General features: G+C 42.9%; 1 protein-coding gene across 2 annotated transcripts; it reads right to left on the reverse strand.

The window, feature by feature from the left end:
- Positions 1–1903: 1903 nt before the first annotated feature.
- On the reverse strand, positions 1904–14648 carry siae (sialic acid acetylesterase). Of its 2 annotated transcripts, none has more exons than XM_046293969.1 (10): positions 14334–14648; positions 8544–8708; positions 7769–7926; positions 7552–7690; positions 7230–7410; positions 6850–6968; positions 6620–6753; positions 3467–3603; positions 3085–3271; positions 1904–2657 (listed from the first exon to the last, which is right to left on the reverse strand). In XM_046293969.1, the coding sequence occupies exons 1-10, from the start codon at positions 14389–14391 to the stop codon at positions 2412–2414; spliced, it is 1524 nt and encodes a 507-aa protein (XP_046149925.1). In that variant the 5' UTR covers positions 14392–14648; the 3' UTR covers positions 1904–2411. The 2 variants fall into 2 exon arrangements, with proteins under 2 accessions (XP_046149925.1, XP_046149924.1); XM_046293968.1 differs by having other exon boundaries at positions 3467–3621; positions 14334–14647.
- Between the last annotated feature and the right edge of the window lie 8024 nt (positions 14649–22672).

Raw genomic sequence — 22672 nt, forward strand, 5'->3', positions numbered from 1 at the left:
AGGAATGAGCGTTACACCGAGGCCTGTAACTCTGGAGCGGGATCGATTTTGAGGTGGAGGGTCCGTCATGGTCTGGGGCGATATATCACAGCATCATCTGACTGAGCTTGTTGTCTTTGCAGGCAATCTCAATGCTGTGCGTTATAGGGAAGACATTGTCCTCCCTCATGTGGTACTCTTCCTGCAGGCTCATCCTGACATGACCCTCCAGCATGACAATGCCACCAGCCATACTGCTCATTCTGTGCATGATTTCCTGCAAGACAGGAATGTCAGTGTTCTGCCACGGCCAGCAAAGAGCTCAGATCCCAATCCCATTGAGTACGTCTGGGACCTTTTGGATCAGAGGGTGAGGGCTAGGGCCATTCCCCCCCAAAAAATCTGGGAACTTGCAGGTGCCTTAGTGGAAGAGTGGGGTAACATCTCACAACATGAATTGGCAAATCTGGTGCAGTCCATGAGGAGATGCACTGCAGTACTTAATGCAGCTGGTACCGACTATTACTTTTGATTTTGACCCACCTTTGTTCAGGGACACATTAATCCATTTGTTATTCACATGTCTGTGGAACTTGTTCAGTTTGTTTCAGTTGTTGAATCTTTTGTTCATACAAATATTTACATATGTTAAGTTGGCTGAAAAGAAACGCAGTTGACAGTGAGAGGGTGTTTTTTGTTGTTCAGTTTACTTGTCCTTACTTGTTTATTTTCTCAGTTGTGCACCAGGGCCTCCCACTCTTTCTATTCTGGTTAGGGACAGTTTGAGCTGTTCTGTGAACGGAGCAGTCCCTCTCCTCGTTCTATTAGAGCCACTTTGCTCTGTTCTGTGAAAGGAGTAGTACACAGCATGGTATGAGATTTTCAGTTTCTTGGCAATTTCCTCGCATGAAATAACCTTCATTTCTCAGAACAAGAATAGACTTTTGAGTTTCAGAAGAAAGTCTTTGTCCCTTTTCAGCCTGTAATCGAACCCACAAATGCTGATGCTCCAGATCCTCAACTCATGTAAAGACCAGTTTCATTGAGTCTTTGAAATCAGAACAGTTTTCAGCTGTGCTAGATTAATTGCAAAAGGGTTTACTAATGATCAAATAGCCTTTTAAAACGATAAATTTGGATTAGCTAACACAACGTGCCAGTTGCTGATTTTTTTATTTATCCGTTATTTTACCGGGTAAATTGACTGAGAACACGTTCTCATTTGCAGCAACGACCTGGGGAATAGTTACAGGGGAGAGGGGGATTAATGAGCCAATTGTAAACCGGGGATTAGGTGACCGTGATGGTTTGAGGGCCAGATTGGGAATTTAGCCAGGACATCAGGGTTGACACCCCTACTCTTACGATAAGTGCCATGGGATCTTTAATGACCTCAGAGAGTCAGGACAATGGACCTCTGTACAAGGAAGTAGATATTCCATCAGAAAAAAATAATAAAAAAAAAAAAATCAGCAATTTCCAGCTACAACAGTCATTTACAATGTCTACACACTATTTCTGATCAATTTCATGTTATTTTAATGGACAATGCTTTTCTAAGTGACCCCAAACCTTTGAACGGTAGTATTTACATATGTGGCTTGAGTGACAAACTCTCTGATCATGGGTAACGGACTAGGGAAAGGCCCCTGGAATAAGACGCCTTCCTCCCCATAAGCCACAGTTCTCACCTAGAGAGTCTGTTGGCCACGTTCTGCTCGTCTCGGGGATGGATACTGGAACAAAGTCACTGGTAAACATTCTAATACAGTCATTAGTTTACCACATTGTTGCTAGCATGTGAAAGAAACAGTTAATCTGATCTCCCTCTTCAGGTCTCTTTGTGTAGAGCATCTTCAAGTTGACCCGTGTAGATAGAAGTATAGTTGATTTGGTGGACAATATAGATGGACCACGCCTGGCATTTCAATAAAAACCCCACTAACTTGTTTATTTATTTGATGATCAATGATAGAATGAAACAAGGCAAGGCAATAGTGATTGTTCATATTGTATCATTCAACAAGGCAACAGTGATTGTTCATATTGTATCATTCAACAAGGCAACAGTGATTGTTCATATTGTATCATTCAACAAGGCAACAGTGATTGTTCATATTGTATCATTCAACAAGGCAACAGTGATTGTTCATATTGTATCATTCAAAACACATTTCCCACTGCGTAAATAAACATAGAATGCAATATGAAAAATTATAGAACGATTCAGCTTCAGTGCAATTGTAAACAAGCCAAAGAGGTGATTGTTTTTTGTAGATAAATTATGTTCAAGACAATTCAAAGAAACACACCGAAAGACTGCAATCAGTTTAATTTCAGTAATTTCCAGTCTTGACACAAGTGCATCTTGTTAACCACCACACCATTATTGGGTGGAATAATCGATTCCTAGCAGAGGGGGGGTTCTCGTCTCACTGCTTGTCCGGCCAGCGGTTGAGAGTGAAGGGAGGTGCAGGTAGAACCCCATCAGCACTGTAAACAGGACATGCCTTAAAGTCACAAGGCCAGTCCCTCCATGCGTAGCGCAGGCCGGCTACATTGTTCAGGGAACAGTAATTCGTGGACACTTGGATGGCGCTAAGGCCCCACTGCATTATGGGAGCTGGGACCCACAGTGACAGAGAGTCACAGGGTGCCCTCACCACTGAGCAGCAAATCTGAGGAAGAAACAGTTTTGTTAAGAAATGGTTTCCCCTGACACTTTTTTTTTAGCAAGGTGGAAAATCCTGCATGACAACATGCCAAGCTGCTGACAATGACAAATAAAGAATTCAGACCCAGTTCATCCAGCCCAACATGATCATGGTTGGTAGAAACACTAATGATAATAATATTATTGTACTGTCACATACACCAGATAGGTGCAGTGAAATGTGTTGTTTTACAGGGTCATCCATAGTAGTATGGCGCCTCTGGGGCAAATGAGGGCTTATTGCCTTGCTCATGGGCAGATCACATTTTTCACATTGTCGAATCAGGTATTCAAACAGGCAACATTTTGGTTACCAGCCAAGCACTCTAACCACTAGGTTAATTGCTACCCCATACCTTAGAACTCATTACAACTACAGCAATCACACTTACCTGAAATATATCTTTGGATTGAGTGACAGACACTCTCTGGTCATAGGTTACATTGATATACTGGTCGTTGACCAGGACCCGTTTAGGGAAAGGCCCCTGGAATGAGACGCCCTCCTCCCCATAAGCCACAGCTCTCGCCCCTAGAGACAGTCTATAGGCCACGTCCTGCTTATCCCGGGGATGGATACTGGAACAAAGTCACTGGTAAACAGCTTGTTCCATATTCTAATACCCTCATTAGCATACCACTTAGAATGATGCAATGCTGATATTGAAACGTAGCCTTGTATTATCACAGTATTCAAATGTGAACTGCTTAAAGTTTTTACAAGAGTACAGGCTTATCAAATACTGTGGTATCCATTCTATGATTGTTACTTACCTGCCAAAAGGAGACATTTCATCTCCTAAGTCCATAGCAACAGCCATGAATGTGTTCTTCATACGCAGGTTGGGAGCAAAGCCATAGTCTGCAGTCTGGTGCCAGCGTATGTTTGGAAATCCCTCACTTAAGGAAGCCTTTCTAGACGTAGAGACCTCAGGATAAATATATAGACAGAATCAACAGTGGATAACATCCTGGAGTGATATTGTCAAAGCAATGTAGTGATTCTTATGATGCTATATAGTGGCAAGAAAAAGGTATGTGAACCATTTGGAAATACCTGGGTTCCTGCATAAATTGGTCATACAATTTGATCTGATCTTCATCTAGGTCACAACAAGACACAGTCTGCTTAAACTAATAAACAATTATACGTTTTGTCTTTATTGAACACACCTTGTAAACATTCACCGTGCAGGGTGGGAAAAGTATGTGAACCCTTGGATTTAGTAACTGGTTGACCGTCCTTCGGCAGCAATAACCTCAACCAAACGTTTCCTGTAGTTGCGGCTCAGACCTGCACAACGGTCAGGAGGAATTTTGGAGGTCATGCCAAAGCATCTCAAGCAGGTTGAGTTCAGGATTCTGACCGGGCCACTTATTTTAAAACCATTCTGTTGTTTAATTTCTGTTTGGGTTATTGTCTTGCTGCATCACCCAACTTCTATTGAGTTTCAATTGGTGGACATTCTCCTGAAAAATGTCTTGATAAACTTGGGAATTCATTTTTCCAGAGATAATAGCAAGCTGTCCAGGCCCGGAGGCAGCCCCAAACTATGATGCTCCCTCCACCATACTTTACAGTTGGGATGAGGTTTTGATGTTTGTGTGCTGTGCCTTTTTTTCTCCTTCCAAACAACTCAACTGTAGTTTCATCTGTCCACAGAATATTTTGACAGGAGTGGCTTCTCCCATGGAGTCCTCCCATGGAGTCCTCCCATGGACACCATTCTTATTTGGTGTTTTATGTATTGTAGACTCATCAACAGAGATGTTAGCATGTTCCAGAGATTTCTGTAAGTCTTTAGCTCAAACTCTAGGAATCTTCTTAACCTCATTTTACATTCTGCACTGTGCTCTTGAAGTCATCTTTGAAGGATGGCCACTCTTAGGGAGAATAGATAGCAACTGTGCTGAACCTTCTCCATTCATAGACAATTTGTCCTACTGTGGACTGATGAACATCAAGGCTTTTAAAAATAAAGTTGGAAATGGTTACAAAAGTATGAAAGTCAACAATTGTTAATCTTAGGTCTTCTGACATATGTTGTTCGAGGCATGGTTAACATCAGGCAATGCTTCTTGTGAATAGCACTCACATTTTGTGAGTTTTGTTATCAGCAAGGCAGCGCTAACCAACATCTCCAATCTCGTCCCATTGATTGGACTTCCAGGTCAGTGGGTTCCTGACTCCAGGAACCAGCCTAGGTTGTCACATACTTTTTCAACCTTCCTAGATGTAGAGACCGCAGGACAAATATATAGACAGAATCAAATATAACAGCATAAGCAGTAGTTTATAACATCCCAGTATAATACATTGACAAAGCAATGTAGTGATTGCTACTATGCTAGGTAAAGGGACATTGCTTTTTTTGCTGAGATTTAGGACCCTGTCCTTAAAAGATCATTCGTAAAAATCCAAATAACTTCACAGATCTTCATTGTAAAGGGTTTAAACACTTTCTCATGCTTGTTCAATGATCTATAAAACAATTAATGAACATGCACCTGTGGAATGGTCATTAAGACACTAACAGACGGTAGGCAATTAAGGTCACAGTTATGAAAACTTAGGACATTAGGCCTTTCTACGGAATCTGAAAAAAAATAAAAATGCCCAGGATCCCTGCTCATCTCTGCAAATGTGCCTTAGGCATGCTTCAAGGAGGCATGAGGACTGCAGATGTGGCCAGAGCAATAAATTGCAATGTCCATACAGTGAGACGCCGAAAGACAGCACTACAGGGAGACTGGACAAACATCTGATCGTCCTCCCAGTGGCAGACCACGTGTAACAACACCTACACAGGATGGATACATCCAAACATCACACCTGCGGGACAGGTACAGGATGGCAACAACTGCCCGAATTACACCAAGAATGCACAATCACTCAATGCTCAAACTATCTGCAATAGGCTTGTAGGCCCATGGTAAGGTAGGTCCTCACCGGCAACAACGTCACCTACGGGCATAAACCCAGTCGCTGGACCAGACAGGACTGGCAAGAAGTGGTCTTCACTGACGAGTTGCAGTTGTCTCACCAGGGGTGACAGTCGGATTCACGTTTATCGTCGAAGGAATGAGCATTACACTGAGGCCTTTACTCTGGAGAGGGATCGATTTGGAGGTGGAGGGTCCATCATGGTCTGGGGCGGTGTCTCACAGCATCATCTGACTGAGCTTGTTGTCATTGCAGGCAATCAACGCTGTGTGTTATAGGGAAGACATCCTCCTCCCTCATGTGGTACCCTTCCTGCAGGCTCATCCTGACATGACAATGCCACCAGCCATATTGCTCGTTCTGTGTGTGATTTCCTGCAAGACAGGAATGTCAGTGTTCTGCCATGGCCAGCGAAGAGCCAAGATCTCAATCCCATTGAACACGTCTGGGACCTGTTGGATCGGACGGTGAGGGCCATTGCTATTCCCCACAGAAATGTGCCTTGGTAGAAGAGTGGGGTAAAATCTCACAGCAAGAACTGGCAAATTTGGTGCAGTCCATGAGGAGGAGATGCACTGCAGTACTTAATGCAGCTGGTGGCCACACCAGATACTGACTTACTTTTGATTTTGACACCCCCCTTTGATCAGGAACACATTATTCCATTTGTTAGTCACATGTCTGTGGAATCTGTAGAGTTTGTCTCAGTTGTTGAATCTTTTGTTCATACAAATATTTACATGTTAAGTTTGCTGAAAAGAAACGCAGTTGGCAGTGAGAGGATGTTTATTTTTTTGCATTCACAGGGGATTAGTTTACATTCACAGGGGATTAGGTGTTGTCACGATAAGGGCCTTATCACACAGCACTGAATGTTCTGCAAACACCAGCCGAGAGGCTTGTAGGACGTCTCAACATCAGCTGCTACAGAATCACAGATATGTTATCGGCGTCAAACTTTAACCATAACATTTAGTCAGTACCTGTACAAATCCAAAGGGGAAATCTGGTGCAGTCTGTCCCCCTGAGCTCTGGTGGAAAGCCATCCTCCAGTCATCAATCATGGAGGGAAAGGAACAGGAGTATTTCTTCTGATGGTAGTCTGTGTTGGACTCACCTATCACAGGGGTCAAGTCAAGATGTTTTCAGTTTCTATGCTGTTATTGTATGCTAAAAGATGGGAGAAAACAGATGTGACCCCATGCCGTTTTACCTTGGTACCAGATAGCTCCTTTGATGGTCATGTTGAGAAGTGGATGGATCATGGCATTCCACAACAAAGAGTTAGTCCACACAGACAAATACATTGAAGGTGTAAATGGCATGGGGAACCTGGATGAAAAGAAAATAACAGTCCAACTGATATCAAGTACCATAGGTGAGAGGATATTTTAAGGTGCATGCTACCTGTATATTTCTGTAACAATGCTCACATTAACGCAGTCCAAAAGAAACAAGACAGAACTATCCACTAGTCTACTCATCTACAATCCTTAAGAAAATGTATATAATTGCTGACGTAAGATGTTCGGTCGGTATGCTACTTTACATCTCTATTGCAAGAGTATAGCTCCAAGGTCCCTGTACCCTTACCCGTTAATCCTGTCCAGGTCACAGTGTTGGAGTGCTCGTGGGGAGGACCATGTCTCTACAGGTGTGCCTCCCCAGCAGGACGTCACTAGGCCGATGGGGTACTTCAGCGCCTTGTACAAGTGGCGCCCAAACATCCAGCACACTGCAGAGTAGTGCTTGAAATCCCCACCACCCAACAACTCTGTTCAGGAGGTTTAAGATTAATTCTCATTATCAACTAAATGTATGAATACCATTTCACTTTGTCAGTTGGCTGACAGCTATCATTTGCATGACATTTCACATGTAATTGAGCTAATAGACTGTATGAGCCTGTCCATACCTGCTGTGGGGACAGACCAGGGCACCTCCACTCCAGCCAGGTCAGTCAGCTCAGTGTCGCTCTGCTCCAAGGCAGCCATAAAGATCCGCACCTGAGGGAACTTGGAGGCCAGAGCTAGCTCCTCTGATGCATTGAACACCTTGGAGGACAAGACATAATAATGGTTATTATTACAACTATGCAAACTCAAGACTTATTTGAACATTGCAGAGTATACCTGAGAAGTTGTGAAAGCCATGTTGCTCTGTCCCCCACACAGCCAGACATCCCCAAATAGCACGTCTGTGAGAGTGATACTGTGGTTGTTCTGGAGGACTGCAGTCACATTGTAGGGACCGCCAGCTTCCATTGGGACAAGGGTTACCCTCCATATCCCTGGGAAGAGATCCAAAACCGTGGATCAGTGAAGGTTACACTAATCTCTTCATATACAGCGCATTCGGAAAGTATTCAGAACCCTTCCCTTGTTCCACATTGTTACAGCCTTATTCTAAAATGGATTAAATAAACACAATTCCTCAATCTACACGCAATACCCCATAATGACAAAGCAAATTACATTTGCAAACATTTCTAAAAACCCATTTTCGCTTTGTCGTTATAGGGTATTGTGTTGATTGAGTACATTTTTATTTAATCAATTTTAGAATAAAGGCTATAACGTAACAAAATGTGGAAAGAGTCAAGGTGTCTGAATATTTCCAAATACACTGTACAGTACAAGGCATAAAAAGTGGGACACTGAGCACAATTAACTTCAAACATGCTTTTTTTGTCCCTCACACTTCCTCAGCTTTTTCCTCATTCTGACAGACATGTCACAGTCACCTTTACAGTACGATGTTAACATTTGTTAGGAAAATAACTTGACACGAGCTTAGGGTTTTATCAACTGTCCTTGAAATGACAGTTCTGCTACTTCATCCTCAACTTCATGACATGACTGGATAGGCACACTAAACTAAAGGAATTGTTGGGATCAGATAACTCACCGGCAGCCACACTGACAGTAGGTGTATTGTTAGTGACTGGTCCTCCTGATAGAAAGACTGTGACCTCGGCATCATCGGGTCCATAGCCCCACAACACAGCCCTTTCTGGGGCCTTCTGCAGAACCATGTGATCGCCATAATAGGAGGCAAATTGGAACCTACCACCTGGAAACAAAAAACAATATTATTAAATCTACTGTATTAGAAAATATTTATCCAAGTCAATATTGAAGGCAATTAAACAATCAATACACATATTCAAAGTTACCTTTTCAAATGTTATTTGACAGTATACATAAAGCCCAATAAAATATAATCTTGACACATTTACCTGTTCAGTTGCCTTGACAGTAAAATGCATAATTCAATGTACAGTGCATTCAAAAAGTATTCAGACCCCTTGACCTTTTGCTACATTACATCCTTATTCTAAAATTGATTAAATAAAAACATAATTCCTCAACCTACACACACACACACACACACACAACCCCATAATGACAAAGCGAAAACAGGTTTAGAAAAACATTTACGTAAGTATTCAGACCCTTTGCTATGAGACTCGAAATTGAGCTCAGGTGCATCCTTTCCATTGATTATCCTTAAGATGTTACCACAACTTAGAGTCCACCTGTGGTAAATTCAACTGACTGGACATGATTTGGAAAGGCACACACGTCGATATAAGGTCCTACAGCTGACAGCGCATGTCAGAGAGAGAACAAACAAGCCTCGAGGTCAAAGGAATTGTCTGTCGAGCTCCGAGACAGGATTGTGTCAAAGCACAGATCTGGGGAAGGGTATTATGCAGCATTGAAAGTCCCCAAGAACATAGTTCATCATGAGTTGCCCAAAGACACCTAAAGGATTCTCAGACCACGAGAAATTAGATTCTCTGGTCTGATGAAACCAAGATTGAAGTCTTTGGCCTGAATGCCAAGTCGCTCTGGATACGAGCGTCTGCTAAATGACTTAAATGTAAATGGCACATCTGGAGGAAACCTGGCACCATCCTTACGGTGAAGCATGATGGTGGTAGCATCATGCTGTGGGGATGGTTTTTCAGCGGCATGCCCTGGGAGACAAGTCAGGATCGAGGGAAAGATGAACGGAGCAAAGTACAGAGACATCCTTGATGAAATCTGGGGTGAAGGTTCACCTTCCAACAGGACAACAATTCTAAGCACACAGCCAAGACAACACAGGAGTGGCTTCAGGAAAAGTCTCTAAATGTCCTTGAGTGGTCCTGCCAGAGCCCGGACTTAAAGCCCGGACCTGAAAATAGCTGTGCAGCGAGGCTCCCCATCCATCCTGACAGAGGATTGTCGGAACTAGAAGCACAAGCATTTCGCTACACTCGCATTAACATCTGCTAACCATGTGTATGTGACAAATAAAATTTGATTTGATTTGACAGAGCTAGAGAGGATCTGCAGAGAATAAATGGGAGAAACTCCCCAAATACAGGTGTGCCAAGCTTGCAGCATCATACCCAACAAGTCGAGGCTGTAATCACTGTCAAAGTTCTGAGTCAAGGGTCTGAATACTTACAGTAAATCAAAAGTTTGTACACACACCTAATCATTCCAGGGTTTCTTTATTTTTTAGTAATTTCTACATTGTAGATCAATAGTGAAGACAGAAGACAAACTATAAAATAACACATATGGAATCATGTAGTAACAAAAAATACAAAAAGTGTTCAAGTCAAAATATACATTTGAGATTCTTCAAAATAGCCACCTTTTAACTTGATGACAGCTTTGCATACTCTTGGCATTCTCTCAACCAGATTCATGGAAAGCAGTTTAATTAACAGGTGTGCCTTGTTAAAAAGTTAATTTGTTGAATTCTTTCCTTCTTAATGCATTTGAGCCAATCTGTTGTGCTGTGACAAGGTAGGGGTGGTATACAGAAGATTGTCCTATTTGGTAAAAGACCAAGTCCATATTATGGCAAGAACAGCATAAATAAGCAAAGGGAAATGACAGTCCATCTTTACTGGCTCTAATGAGTCCCGCCAAAGGAAAGGAAGACCCAGAGTTACCTCTGCTGCAGAGGATAAGTTCATTTGAGATAACTGCACCTCAGATTGCAGCCCCTGCACTGCAGTACTTAATGCAGCTGGCTGTCACACCAAATACTGACTGTTACTTTTGACCCCCCTTTAATCCATTTCTGTGGAACTTGTTCAGTTTGTCACAGTTGTTGAATCTTATGTTCATAAGAATATTTAAAACATGTTAAATTTGCTGAAAATAAAACACAGTTGACAGTGAGAGGACATTGTATTTTTGCTGAGTTTACATATATACACAGTGCTGTGAAAAAGTATGACCCCTTCCTGATTTTCTCCATTTGTTCATATTTTTGATACGGAATGTTATAAGATCAACTAAAACCTAATATTAGATAAAAGGGAACCAAATAATTTTAAAATACTTAACGTAAAATTAACAAACTCATGCAACACCCAATTCCCTTATGAAAAAGTAATTTCCCCCTTACACACAATAACAGATTGTGCCACCTTCAGCTGCAATGACCGCAACCAAATACTTCCTCCTCGCTGTCGAGGAATTTTGGCCCACTCTTGCAGTCATAACTGCTTTAGCTCAACGACTGTTCATTTCAAGTCCTGCCACAACATCAAATTGTTCCAAAACTTCAAATGTGTTGCTTTTTAACCATTTTCATTTAGACTGGATTGTTTGTTTTAGATCATTGTCTTGCTGCATGACCCAGCTGCGCTTCAGTTTCAGCTCACATATGGATGGCCTGACATCCTCCTGTAGAATTCTCTTATACAGAGCATAATTCATGGTTCCTTCTATTAAAGGCAAGTCATCCAGATCCCGAGGAAGCAAAGCATCCCCAAACCATCACACTACCACCACCATGCTTGACAGTTGGTATCTGGTTCTTACTGTGGAATGCAGAGTTTGGTTTTCGCCAGACATAATGGAACCCATGTCATCCAAAAAGTTGACTCAAGTTTGCCAAAAAGCACCTGGATGACCATCAAAACTCTTGAAAGAATGTTCTATAGACAGATGGACACTTCATTAAGTCAGGACTCGTATTGGATTACCCATGCCTCCTTGCCTGTCCAACATTTCCTCACCTCTCACCCCTTCTAATGCGACTAGCCCCGACGCTCCTCCCTCTTTTTCCCCTGCCCTGCTACGAAGCTTCTCCCTGAGTCAGAGGTGCTAAAGGAGCTCTTTAAACGTGACCCCCAAAAAACATCTGGGTCAGATGGTTTAGACCCTTTTTTCTTTAAGGTTGCTGCCCCTATCATCTCCATGCTTATCTCTGACCCTTTTAACCGGCCTCTCCTCTCCGGGGAGGTTCCCATTGCTTGGAAGGCAGCCACAGCTCCCCCTTTAAATGAAGGACGAAATCAAAAGACTGCAGTGTATAAAGTCAGAACAACTGCTGTCTCAGCCATTGCCTGTCAGCAAGGAAGTACACCAAGGCTCGATCCTAGGCCCCACATTTGTCTCAATTTACATCAACTTATCTTCCTACTGCTTGAGCTCTCTCATCCATTTATATGCAAATGATAGTCTTATACTCAGCTGGCCCCTCCCCGGATTTTGTGTTAAACGCTCTACAACAAAGCTTTCTTAGCATCCAACAAGCTTTCTCTGCCCTTAACTTTGTTCTGAACACCTCCAAAACAAAAGGTAATTTGGTTTGGTAAGAAGAATGCCCCTCTCCCCACAGAGATTACTACCTCGGAGGGTTTAGAGCTTGAGGTAGTCCTCATACAAGTACTTGGGAGTATGGCTAGAAAGCACACCATCCTTCTCTCAGCACATAAAAACTGCAGGCTAAAGTTAAATCTAGACTTGGTTTCCTCTATTGTAAATCGTTCCTCTTTCACCCCAGCTGCCAAACGAACAATGATTCAGTTGACCATCCTACCCATGCTAGATTATGGAGAGGATTAATAGATCGGCAGGTAAGGGTGCTCTCGAGTGGCTAGATGTTCTTTTCCATTCGGCCATCAGATTTGCCACCAATGCTCCTTATAGGACACTGCACTCTATACTTCTCTGTAAACTGGGCATCTCTGTATACCTGTCGCAAGACCCACTGGTTGATGCTTATTTATAAAAAACTCTTAGGCCTCACTCCCCCCTATCTACTGCATCCTTCATCCTCCACATACAACACCCATTCTGCCAGTCACATTCTGTTAAAGGTTCCCAAAGCACACGCATCCCTGGGTCGCTCGTCTTTTCAGTTCACTGCAGCTAGCGACTGGAACGAGCTGCACAAACACTCAAACAGGACAGTTCTCTCCATCTCTTAATTCAAAGACTCAATCGTGAACACTCTTACTGACAGTTGTGGCTGCTTCGTGTGATGTATTGTTGTCTCTACCTTCTTTCCCTTTGTGCTGTTGTCTGTGCCCAATAATGTCTGTACCATGTTTTGCGCTGCTACCATGTTGTGTTGCTACCATGTTGTCATGTTGCTACCATGCTGTGTTGTCATGTGTTGCTGCTTTGGTAATATGTGTAATCCCAGCCCCCGTAGGAGGCATTTCGGTAGGCTGTCATTGTAAATAAGAATGTTCTTAACTGACTTAAAAAGGTAAAACAAATAATAAATGTCAAAATTATAACTTTTTGGATGACATGGGTCCCTATCAACTGATTTGAGCCAGTAACGTAAACTCACCCCATTCCATACAAATGTGCGTAATCGCGACATTCAAACAAGGCTACAAAGAAAACTAATGGGACTGTAGCGACTGTGTTGACTTCAAAATCTGGGATGTGAACTAGGTTTCTATTCAAGTGTTGATCAACATGGTAATGGAGCTATAGTATTGGAAAAAAGTTGGGGGAAAAAAATAAAATAAAATGGACCCTCCATTACATCTTGATGTGTCATAGCATAACGTACAGCAGGCATAAAATAACTAATGTCTTACAATCTCTCTCCACCAGGTGTAGCACTTCTATCATCGTTTAAAAACAAGAAATGGACAGTGGCGGGGTAAGGGGGGATACCTAGTAATTTTTCCCGTCATCATTGCATGCAATCATCATTCTCAAAGCCGCTGTTTACGTCTAAGATCACTTTAGCAACGCCCTAAAACCACGATTCAAATTAGACAAACAGGTATGTACTGACACATATAAACTCTTTAGTGTTTTAGTTACATTAGTGAGGCGATAAGGTGATTGCTTTTTTTCACTCCATCTGTTCAAACCAATTTTCCCACACAACATCTCCTTCTTACTATCACGCATTAGTTTAGCTTCCCCAACCGCCATTTAAAAAAAGACCCGACGGGGCTCATTGCTTGTTTGAATTATGCAGAAACGGGCAGTGTTTAGGTTATGTAATTGATTTTGTTGGAAAGTGGAGAAATTATGCTTTACAATGGTATTGACATTACAGTTGATCTGGAAGTATTACGTTTTTGGGGCGCTAAAATAAGGGCAATTGTACGGACCAAGGCGATGTATGAGTTTACGTTATATGGCTGTGGATTGACTGCATTGTTTGAGTGGAATGTTGACATATTGGCAGTTAATTTGAAAAAGTGTATGGAATCATTCCTCTAAAACTGTCTGGCTAGGTAGCTAACACACATACCGTGCACATAAATTGTTCACATATTATGTTTTACACATCATCTTATCACAGCACTGGCAAATCGAGGTTGACCAACATGGCTGACCTTTGAACCATCATAAGAAGGTTCTAGTATTCCTAAATCCATGGGTAGCAATTAAAATAAGTATTAAACAAGAAATTAACACTCACCATAGGCATACAATGATCCTAAAATAGTGAAAAAACACAAACATATCTTCTGACACATTGTTAAACTTGACCTGCTAACGTTAGCGAGGCTACACTACCATCCAAACAAGGAAGTAATTGCCTTTTAAACGCTAAATGTCACGTGATTTTTCTTCCTATTTCATCTGGAACATTATAACGCTGTTTCTAACAATCTACTGAAGGTCAGTGTGATACGTATCAGTCTGTCGCTCACACATGTTCACATTGATAATAATCAAGCTCGCTACAGTACTATTTATCATAGTTCGGCAACTTTTGTTTTGATTTGTGAACGGGGAAAAATGCAGACTACAGCGGCTGCGAAGGACAAACAGTGCGACAGTGAAAACGTTATGTTAGTAGCCTACAGCTTCATTGGTCCACAACCAACTCTGGCTGACCGAGACAGTTGCTGAATATTCCGTTAAGTGCCTCAGTAGCCTGTGAGTGCATCAGACAAATGTTGCATAAAATTAAAATTGTATGAGCATCATGGCATATTTTTAAGCATATTATTATTAAGCATATTATTATGTTGGCTATCTTAAAAATTGGAGGATGTTGAATGAAGAGGGGGAGTAGGGTAGCTATAGCAGGTTATTACTGTTGCATCAATATTGGTTGACGCCACATGTTTCTTCCAGTTAATATTTAAATAGTGTGACTGTGATTATTGCACAGTAAAACAGACTGAATAAGTCAAACACAATATTAATGTGTTTATGGAAGACATTTTGTTTTTACATGTTGGCCTTTTGTGAAGAAATGAACATGCCATGATTTACTGGCATGCATATAATTAAAATAAACTTCCATTCAGAAGAAATTAGTGATTGATGATGGCACACCTGCAAACCACTTCTAGCAGTAGAGTTACAAAACGTGCCATTCAAATACAGTATAGCTTACCATCATGATAAACAACACACTGTAAAAATGAGGATATTGTTTTTCATTGTGTATTTAGAAGTACAGTATCTCCTCAGAGGATTATACATGTCTGAGAAACTGTGTTCTCTTAGATGTTAGTATATGTATAATTGGATTTTCATTAACGGACAGTGCTTTGAATGTATTTCTTTGTCTGAGCCGGACTATAATATGGCTATACAGACTAATCTTGTTTTTCTAATCCTACACATTTAGAGATTTTTCAGTGCTAGCAAACATATGTGTGTAGGAGCTACAGAAAAGTGCATCACAAGACATCTCAAAAGAAGTGCACTGGTTGCTGGAGGATCTGAAGGAGTCAAAGAGGAACACAACAAAAAAATATTGCAGGAAAGTTTGCAGGTGTTAGTCATGCAGTAAATCAACTTACGTTGGGATTTTGGCGTTGAGGCCCTTAATCTACTTTCCCAGTCAGATGAACTCTTGGCTAGCATTTGTATGTCTCTGTGTGCAGTTTGAAGGAAGTTGCTAACTAGCACAAGTGCAATTGATAACTAGTGTTGCTAGCAGATACACAAAGACTTCCAATTATTCCACTAACGCTAGTTAGCATTGGCTCGTGAATCTGCCTCTAACTTCCTTCATAGTGGGCACAGAGACATAAAAATTGTATCCATGAGTTAAGATGAATGTTTTAGTACACCTTAAATCTGTCTCATAACCTCTTACACCCATGTGTTTCGTCTCCTTAACGTTGGTGGCAGCTCAGTTTTAGTGTTACAAAACACTTTATTTTAACATTGATGTCACTTGTTGAATCCACTTCAATCAGTAGAAATGAAGGGGAGGAGACAGTTAAAGGTTCAATAAAAAAAATCGTTCTTTAACTAAATGTACATTTATTTTGAAATTGAAATGTATTTAAACCTTGAGACAATGGAGTCATGGATTGTGTATGTGTGCCATTGAGGTGTCTTTGAACGGGGTATGGTAGTAGGTGGCAGGCACACTGGTTTGAGTGTGTCAAGAACTGCAAAGCTCCTACGTTTCCCTTGTGTATCAAGATTGGTCCACCAGCCAAAGGACATCCAGCCAACTTGACAACTGTGGGAAGCATTGGTGTCAAGATATACCAGAATCCCTTTGGAACGCTTTCAACACCTTGTAGAGTCCATGCCCGATGAGTTGAGGCTGTTCTGAGGGCAAAAGGGAGTGCAACTAAGTATTAGTAAGGTGTTTCTAATTTTTCATACACTCTGCATATATTACACAGTAAATACAAACAATTTTATACTAACCAATCAATTTATTGTTGTTAACTGAGGATTAAGCTGCCTTTACAGCCACGACCACAAGACTTTATATGAACTGTTTACACCATTCACTCATTCGCTTTGTAGTAATGAGTAACTCACATTTACAGATGAAAGCACACACACATATCAGAGTCAGGTGTATGGAAACAAGTTCTTCCTGCATGGAGGACTGTGGAGGCTAGCAAGATGGCGCCGACAGAGATGGTCGCCTCGCTTCGAGTTCTTAGGAATCTATGCAGTATTTTGTTTTTTTACGTATTATTTCTTACAATGTTACCCCAGGAAAACTTCAGTCTTTTTATACAGCCGGGAAGAACTATTGGATATAAGAGCTACGTCAACTTACCAACATTACAACCAGGAATACAACTTTCCCGAAGCGGATCCTCTGTTTGGTCCACCACCCAGGACAATGGATCTAATCTCAGTAGCCGACCTAAAACAACGGCGCAGCAGATGGGACAGATGGATGGAGCGGCCTCCTGGTCAGGCTCTGTAGACGTGCACATCGCCCACCACTCCTGAGTATACTACTCGTCAATGTCCAGTCTCTTAACAAGGTAGACGAAATTCAAGCAAGGGTTCCCTCCCAGAGAGACATCAGAGATTGTAACATTCTCTGTTTCACGGAAACATGGCTCTCTCGGGATATGTTGTCGGAATTGGTTCAGCCACCGGGCTTCTCCATGCATCGCGCCGACAGAGATAAACACCTCTCTGGGAAGAGGAAGGGAGGGGATGTATGCTTCATGATTAACAAGTCATGGTGTAATCATAACATACAAGGAACTCAAGTCCTTCTGCTCACCTGACTTAGAATTCCTTACAAAATCAAATGCCAGCCATTTTACCTACCAAGAGAATTCTCTGTGTACATTCTATCAAGGCACAAGGCGAGACTCAGATGCAGACACAGGAAGAAGATGGTTGGAGTCTTACAATGTTCAATAATCCAAAGGGGTAGGCAAGAGAATGGTTATGGGCAGGCAAAAAGGTCAAAACCAGATCAGAGTCCAGGAGGTACAGAGTGGCAGACAGACTCGTGGTCAAGGCAGGCAGAATGGTCAGGCACGTGGGTACAGCGTCCAGAAACAGGCAAGGGTCAAAACCAGGAGGACTAGAAAAAGTAGAATAGCAAAAACACGCAGGTTGACTTGACTAAAAATATAAGACGAACTGGCACAGAGAGACAGGAAACACACACATAAATACACTGGGGAAAATAAGCGACACCTGAAGGGGGTGGAGACAATCACAGGAACAAGTGAAACAGATCAGGGCATGACACATTCCCCCTCAAGCAGACACCAAGACGGCCCTCAAGGAACTTCACTGTACTCTATGTAAACTGGGAAACCAAATATCCTGAGGCTGCATTTATTGTAGTTGGTGATTTTAACAAAGCAAATTTGAGAACAAGGCAACCTAAATTCTATCAGCATATTGTATGCACCACACGCATGGGCAATCCACTCGACCACTGCTACTCTAACTTCCGCGATGCATACAAAGCCCTCCTCGGCCCTACCTTCGGCAAATCCGACCACAACGCCATCTTGCTCCTACCGTCTTATAGGCATAAACTCAGGATGTACCAGTGATGAGAACCATTCAATGTTGGTCTGACCAATCGGAAGCCACACTTCAAAATTGTTTTGATCACGCGGCCTGGAATATGTTCCTGTCAGCCTCAGAAAACAACATCATCCTATACGCTACCTTGGTGAGTGCGTTTATAAAGAAGTGCATTGGAGATGTTGGTGCATTGGAGACCGTGGATGGATGATGGCATTCTCGCAAGACTGAAATCACAAACCACTGCGTTTAACCATGGAAAGAGTTCTGGGAATGTGGCTGAATATAATCAGTGTAGTTATTCAATCCGCAAGGCAATCAAACAAGCGACATGCTGGTACATGGACAAGGTGGAGTCACAATTCAACGGCTTAGACACGAGACGTATGTGGCAGGGTCTACAGGAAATCACGGACTACAAAAAGAAAACCAGCCACGTCACGGACACTGACGTCATTTTTCCAGACAAACAAAACATCTTCTATGCCCACGTTGAGGATAATACAGTGCCACCGTCGTGGCCCGCTAACAAGGAATGCCCCCCACCCTTCTCCGTGGCCGAAGTGAGTTAAGCATTTAAATGTGTTACTTGCAAGGCTGCTGGCCCAGACGACATCCCTAGCCGCGTTCTCAGAGCATGCGCAGACCAACTGGCTGGTGTGTTTACGGACATTTTCAAACGCTCCATATCCCAGTCTGTTGTCCCCAAATGCTTCAAGATGGCTACCATTGTTCCTGTACCCATGAAGGCAAAGATAATGCAACTAAATGACTACTGCCCCATAGCTCTCACTTCTGTCATCATGAAGTGCTTTGAGAGACTAGTCAAGGATCATATCACCTCTACCTTACCGGCCACCCAAGATCCACTTCGGTTTGCCTACCTCCCCAACAGGTCCACAGATGACGCAAACGCCATCACACTGCACACTAACATATCCCATCTGGACAAAAGTAATACTTACAGCTCAGCATACAACACCATAGTACCCTCAAAGCTCATCCTCAAGCTGGAGACCCTGGGTCTCAACCCCGACCTGTGCAATTGGGTCCTGGACTTTCTGATGGGCCGCCCCAAGGTGGTGAAGGTAGGAAACAACATCTCCACTTGCCTGACCCTCAACACTGGGGCCCCACAAGAGTGCTTGCTCATCCCCCTCCTGTACTTCTTGTTCACCCACAACTGCGTGGCCATGCATGCCTCCAACTCAATCATTAAGTTTGCAGACAACACAAAAGTAGTGGGCTTGATTACCAACAACGACGAGACAGTCTACAGGGAGGAGGTAAGGGCACTTGGAGTGTGGTGTCAGGAAAACAACCTCTTTCTCAACGTCAACAAAACAAAGGAGATGATCGTGGACTTCAGGAAACAACAGAGGGAGCACCCCCCATCCCCATCGAAAGGACAGCAGTGGAGAAGGTGGAAAGTTTTAATTTCCTCTGTGTACACATCACAGACAAACTGAATGGTCCACCCACACAGACAGTGTACTGAAGAAGGTGCAACAGTGCCTGTTCAACCTCAGGAGGCTGACGAAATGTGGCTTATCACCCAAAACCCTGACAAACTTTTATAGATGCACAATCGAGATCATCCTGTTGGCTGTATCACAGCCTGGTACGTCAACTGCACTCCCCTCAACCGCAACGCTCTCCAGAGGGTGGTGCGGTCTGCACAACGTATCACTGGGGGCAAACTACCTGCTCTCCATGACACCTACAGCACCCGATGTCACAGCAAGGCCAAAAAGATCATCAAGGACAACAACCACCGAGTCACTGCCTGTTCACACCGCTGCCATCCAGAAGGTAAGGAACAGTTGCATCAAAGCTGGGACCAAGAGACTGAAAAACAGCTTCTATCTCAAGGCCATCAGACTGCTAAACAGCAATCACTAACTCAGAGAGGCTGCTACCTACATTGAGACCCAATCTCTGGCCACTTTAATACATGGATCACTAGTCACTTTAAACAATACAACTTTAAATAATGCCACTTTAATAGTGTTTACATATCTTGCATTACTCATGTCACATGTATATACTGTATTTTATACCATCTATTGCACCTTCCTATGCCGCTCGGCCATATACTTCAGCAAAAAAAGAAACTTCCTCACTGTCAACTGCGTTTGTTTTCAGACAACTTAACAAGTTTATATATTTATATGAACATAACACGATTCAACAACTGAGACATAAACTGAACGAGTTCCACGGACATGTGACTTACAGAAATGGAATCATGTGTCCCTGAACAAAGGGGGGTCAATGTAACAGTCAGTATCTGATGTGGCCACCAGCTGCATTAAGAAGCATTCTTGCTGTGAGATGTTACCCCACTCTTCCACCAAAGCACCTGCAAGTTCCCAGACATTTCTGGGGGGATTAGCACTAGCCCTCACCCTCCAATCCATCAGGTCCCAGATGTGCTCAATGGAATTTAGATTCGGGCTCTTTGCTGGCCATGGCAGAACACTGACATTCCTGTCTTGCAGGAAATCATGCACAGAACGAGCAGTATGGCTGGTGGCATTGTCATGCTGGAGGGCCATGTCAGGATAAGCCAGCAGGAAGGGTACCACATGAGGGAGGAGGATGTCTTCCCTGTAACGCACAGCATTGAGATTGCCTGCAATGACAACAAGCTCAGTCAGACGATGCTGTGAGACCCCGCTCCAGACCATGATGGACCCTCCACCTCCAAATTGATCCCGCTCCAGAGTACAGGCCTCGGGGTAACACTCATCCCTTCGACGATAAATGCGAATCCGACCCTCACCCCTGGTGAGACAAAACCACAACTCGTCAGTGAAGAGCACTTTTTGCCAGTCCTGTCTGGTCCAACGACTGTGGGTCAGCTCAAATAAGCAAAGAAAAATGACAGTTCATCATTACTTTAAGACCTGAAGGTCAGTCAATCCGGAAAATAACTTTGAAAGTTTATTCAAGTGCAGTCACAAAAACCATCAAGCGCTTTGATGAAACTGGCTCTCATGAGGACCCCCACAGGAAAGGAAGACCCCGAGTTACCTCAGCAGCAGAGGATAAGTTCATTCGAGTTACCAGCCTTAGAAATTGCAGTCCAAATAAATGCTTCACAGAGTTCAAGTAACAGAGACATCTCAACATCAACTGTTAAGAGGAGACAGTGTGAATCAGGCCTTCATGGTTTAATTGCTGCAAAGAAATCACTAATGAAGGACACCAATAAAAAGGAGAGTCTTTCTTGGGCCAAGAAACATGAGCAATGCACATTAGACCGGTGGAAATCCTTTGGTCTGATGAGTCCAAATATGAGATTTTTGGTTCCAACTGCCTTGTCTTTGTGAAACGCTGAGTAGGTGAACGGATGATCTCTGCATGTGTGGTTCCCACCGTGAAGCATGAAGGAGGAGGTGTGATGGTGTGGGGGTGCTTTGCTGGTGACACTGTCTGTGATGTATTTAGAATTCAAGGCACACTTAACCAGCATGTGTACCACAGCATTCTGCACTGATGCGCGATCTCATCTGGTTTGCGCTTTGTGGGACTATCATTTGCTTTTCAAAAGGACAATGACCTAACACACCTCCAGGCTGTGTAAGGACTATTTGACCAAGAAGGAGAGTGATGGAGTGCTGCATCAGATGACCTGGCATCCACAATCACCTGACTTCAACCCAATTGAGATGGTTGGGATGAGTTGGACCCCAGAGTGATTGAAAAGCAGCCAAGTACGCAGCATATGTGGGAACTCCTTCAATATTTTTTAAAAAGCATTCCAGGTGAAGCTGGGTGAGAGAATGCCAAGAGTGTGCAAAGCTGTCATCAAGGAAAAGTGTGGCTACTTTGAAGAATCTCAAATATAACATATATTTTGTTTTGTTTAACAATGTTTTGGTTACGATTCCATGTGTTTTTTCATAGTTTTGATGTCTTCACTTATTCTACAATGTAGAAAATAGTGAAAGAAAGAAAACCCTTGAATGAGTAGGTGTGTCCAAACGTTTGACTGGTACTGTACTTTGAGGCCTTTCCTGGTTTCCCATCTCTGGCACATCTGGCAACCTCCTGTCAGTAGTTCATAAGATCTTTGGATGGCCCCCGGTGCACCATGTGCCTTATGTCATAAACCTGTACGCCAAGTTTAAAAGCCACTGTAGCAATAACACAGTGGATGGTGTGGTCTTGCCTTGCAAATGTACACACTTTTGCTAGTCCTCCTGGTTTTGACCCTTGCCTGCCTTGACTCTGAACCCGCCTGCCTGACCAAACTGACCAAACTGCCCTGATCTCGAGTCTGCCTGCCACTCTATACCTCCTGGACACTGACCCTGTTTATGATCTTTTGCCTGTACACAACCATTCTCTTGTCTGCCCCTTGGATTATATTAAATATCAGAGACTCAAACCATCTGCCTCCCGTGTCTGCATCTGGGTCTTGCCCTGTGTCCTTATACTTTCACCAGCTTGCCGTAAACACAGGTCACAGATGTGGCGGTCCTGCACACGGTCCTGCACACATTAAACAAATATTTTCAAAAAATAATA

The sequence above is a fragment of the Oncorhynchus gorbuscha genome, linkage group LG13 (assembly GCF_021184085.1).
Source record: "Oncorhynchus gorbuscha isolate QuinsamMale2020 ecotype Even-year linkage group LG13, OgorEven_v1.0, whole genome shotgun sequence".
NCBI lineage: Eukaryota > Metazoa > Chordata > Actinopteri > Salmoniformes > Salmonidae > Oncorhynchus > Oncorhynchus gorbuscha.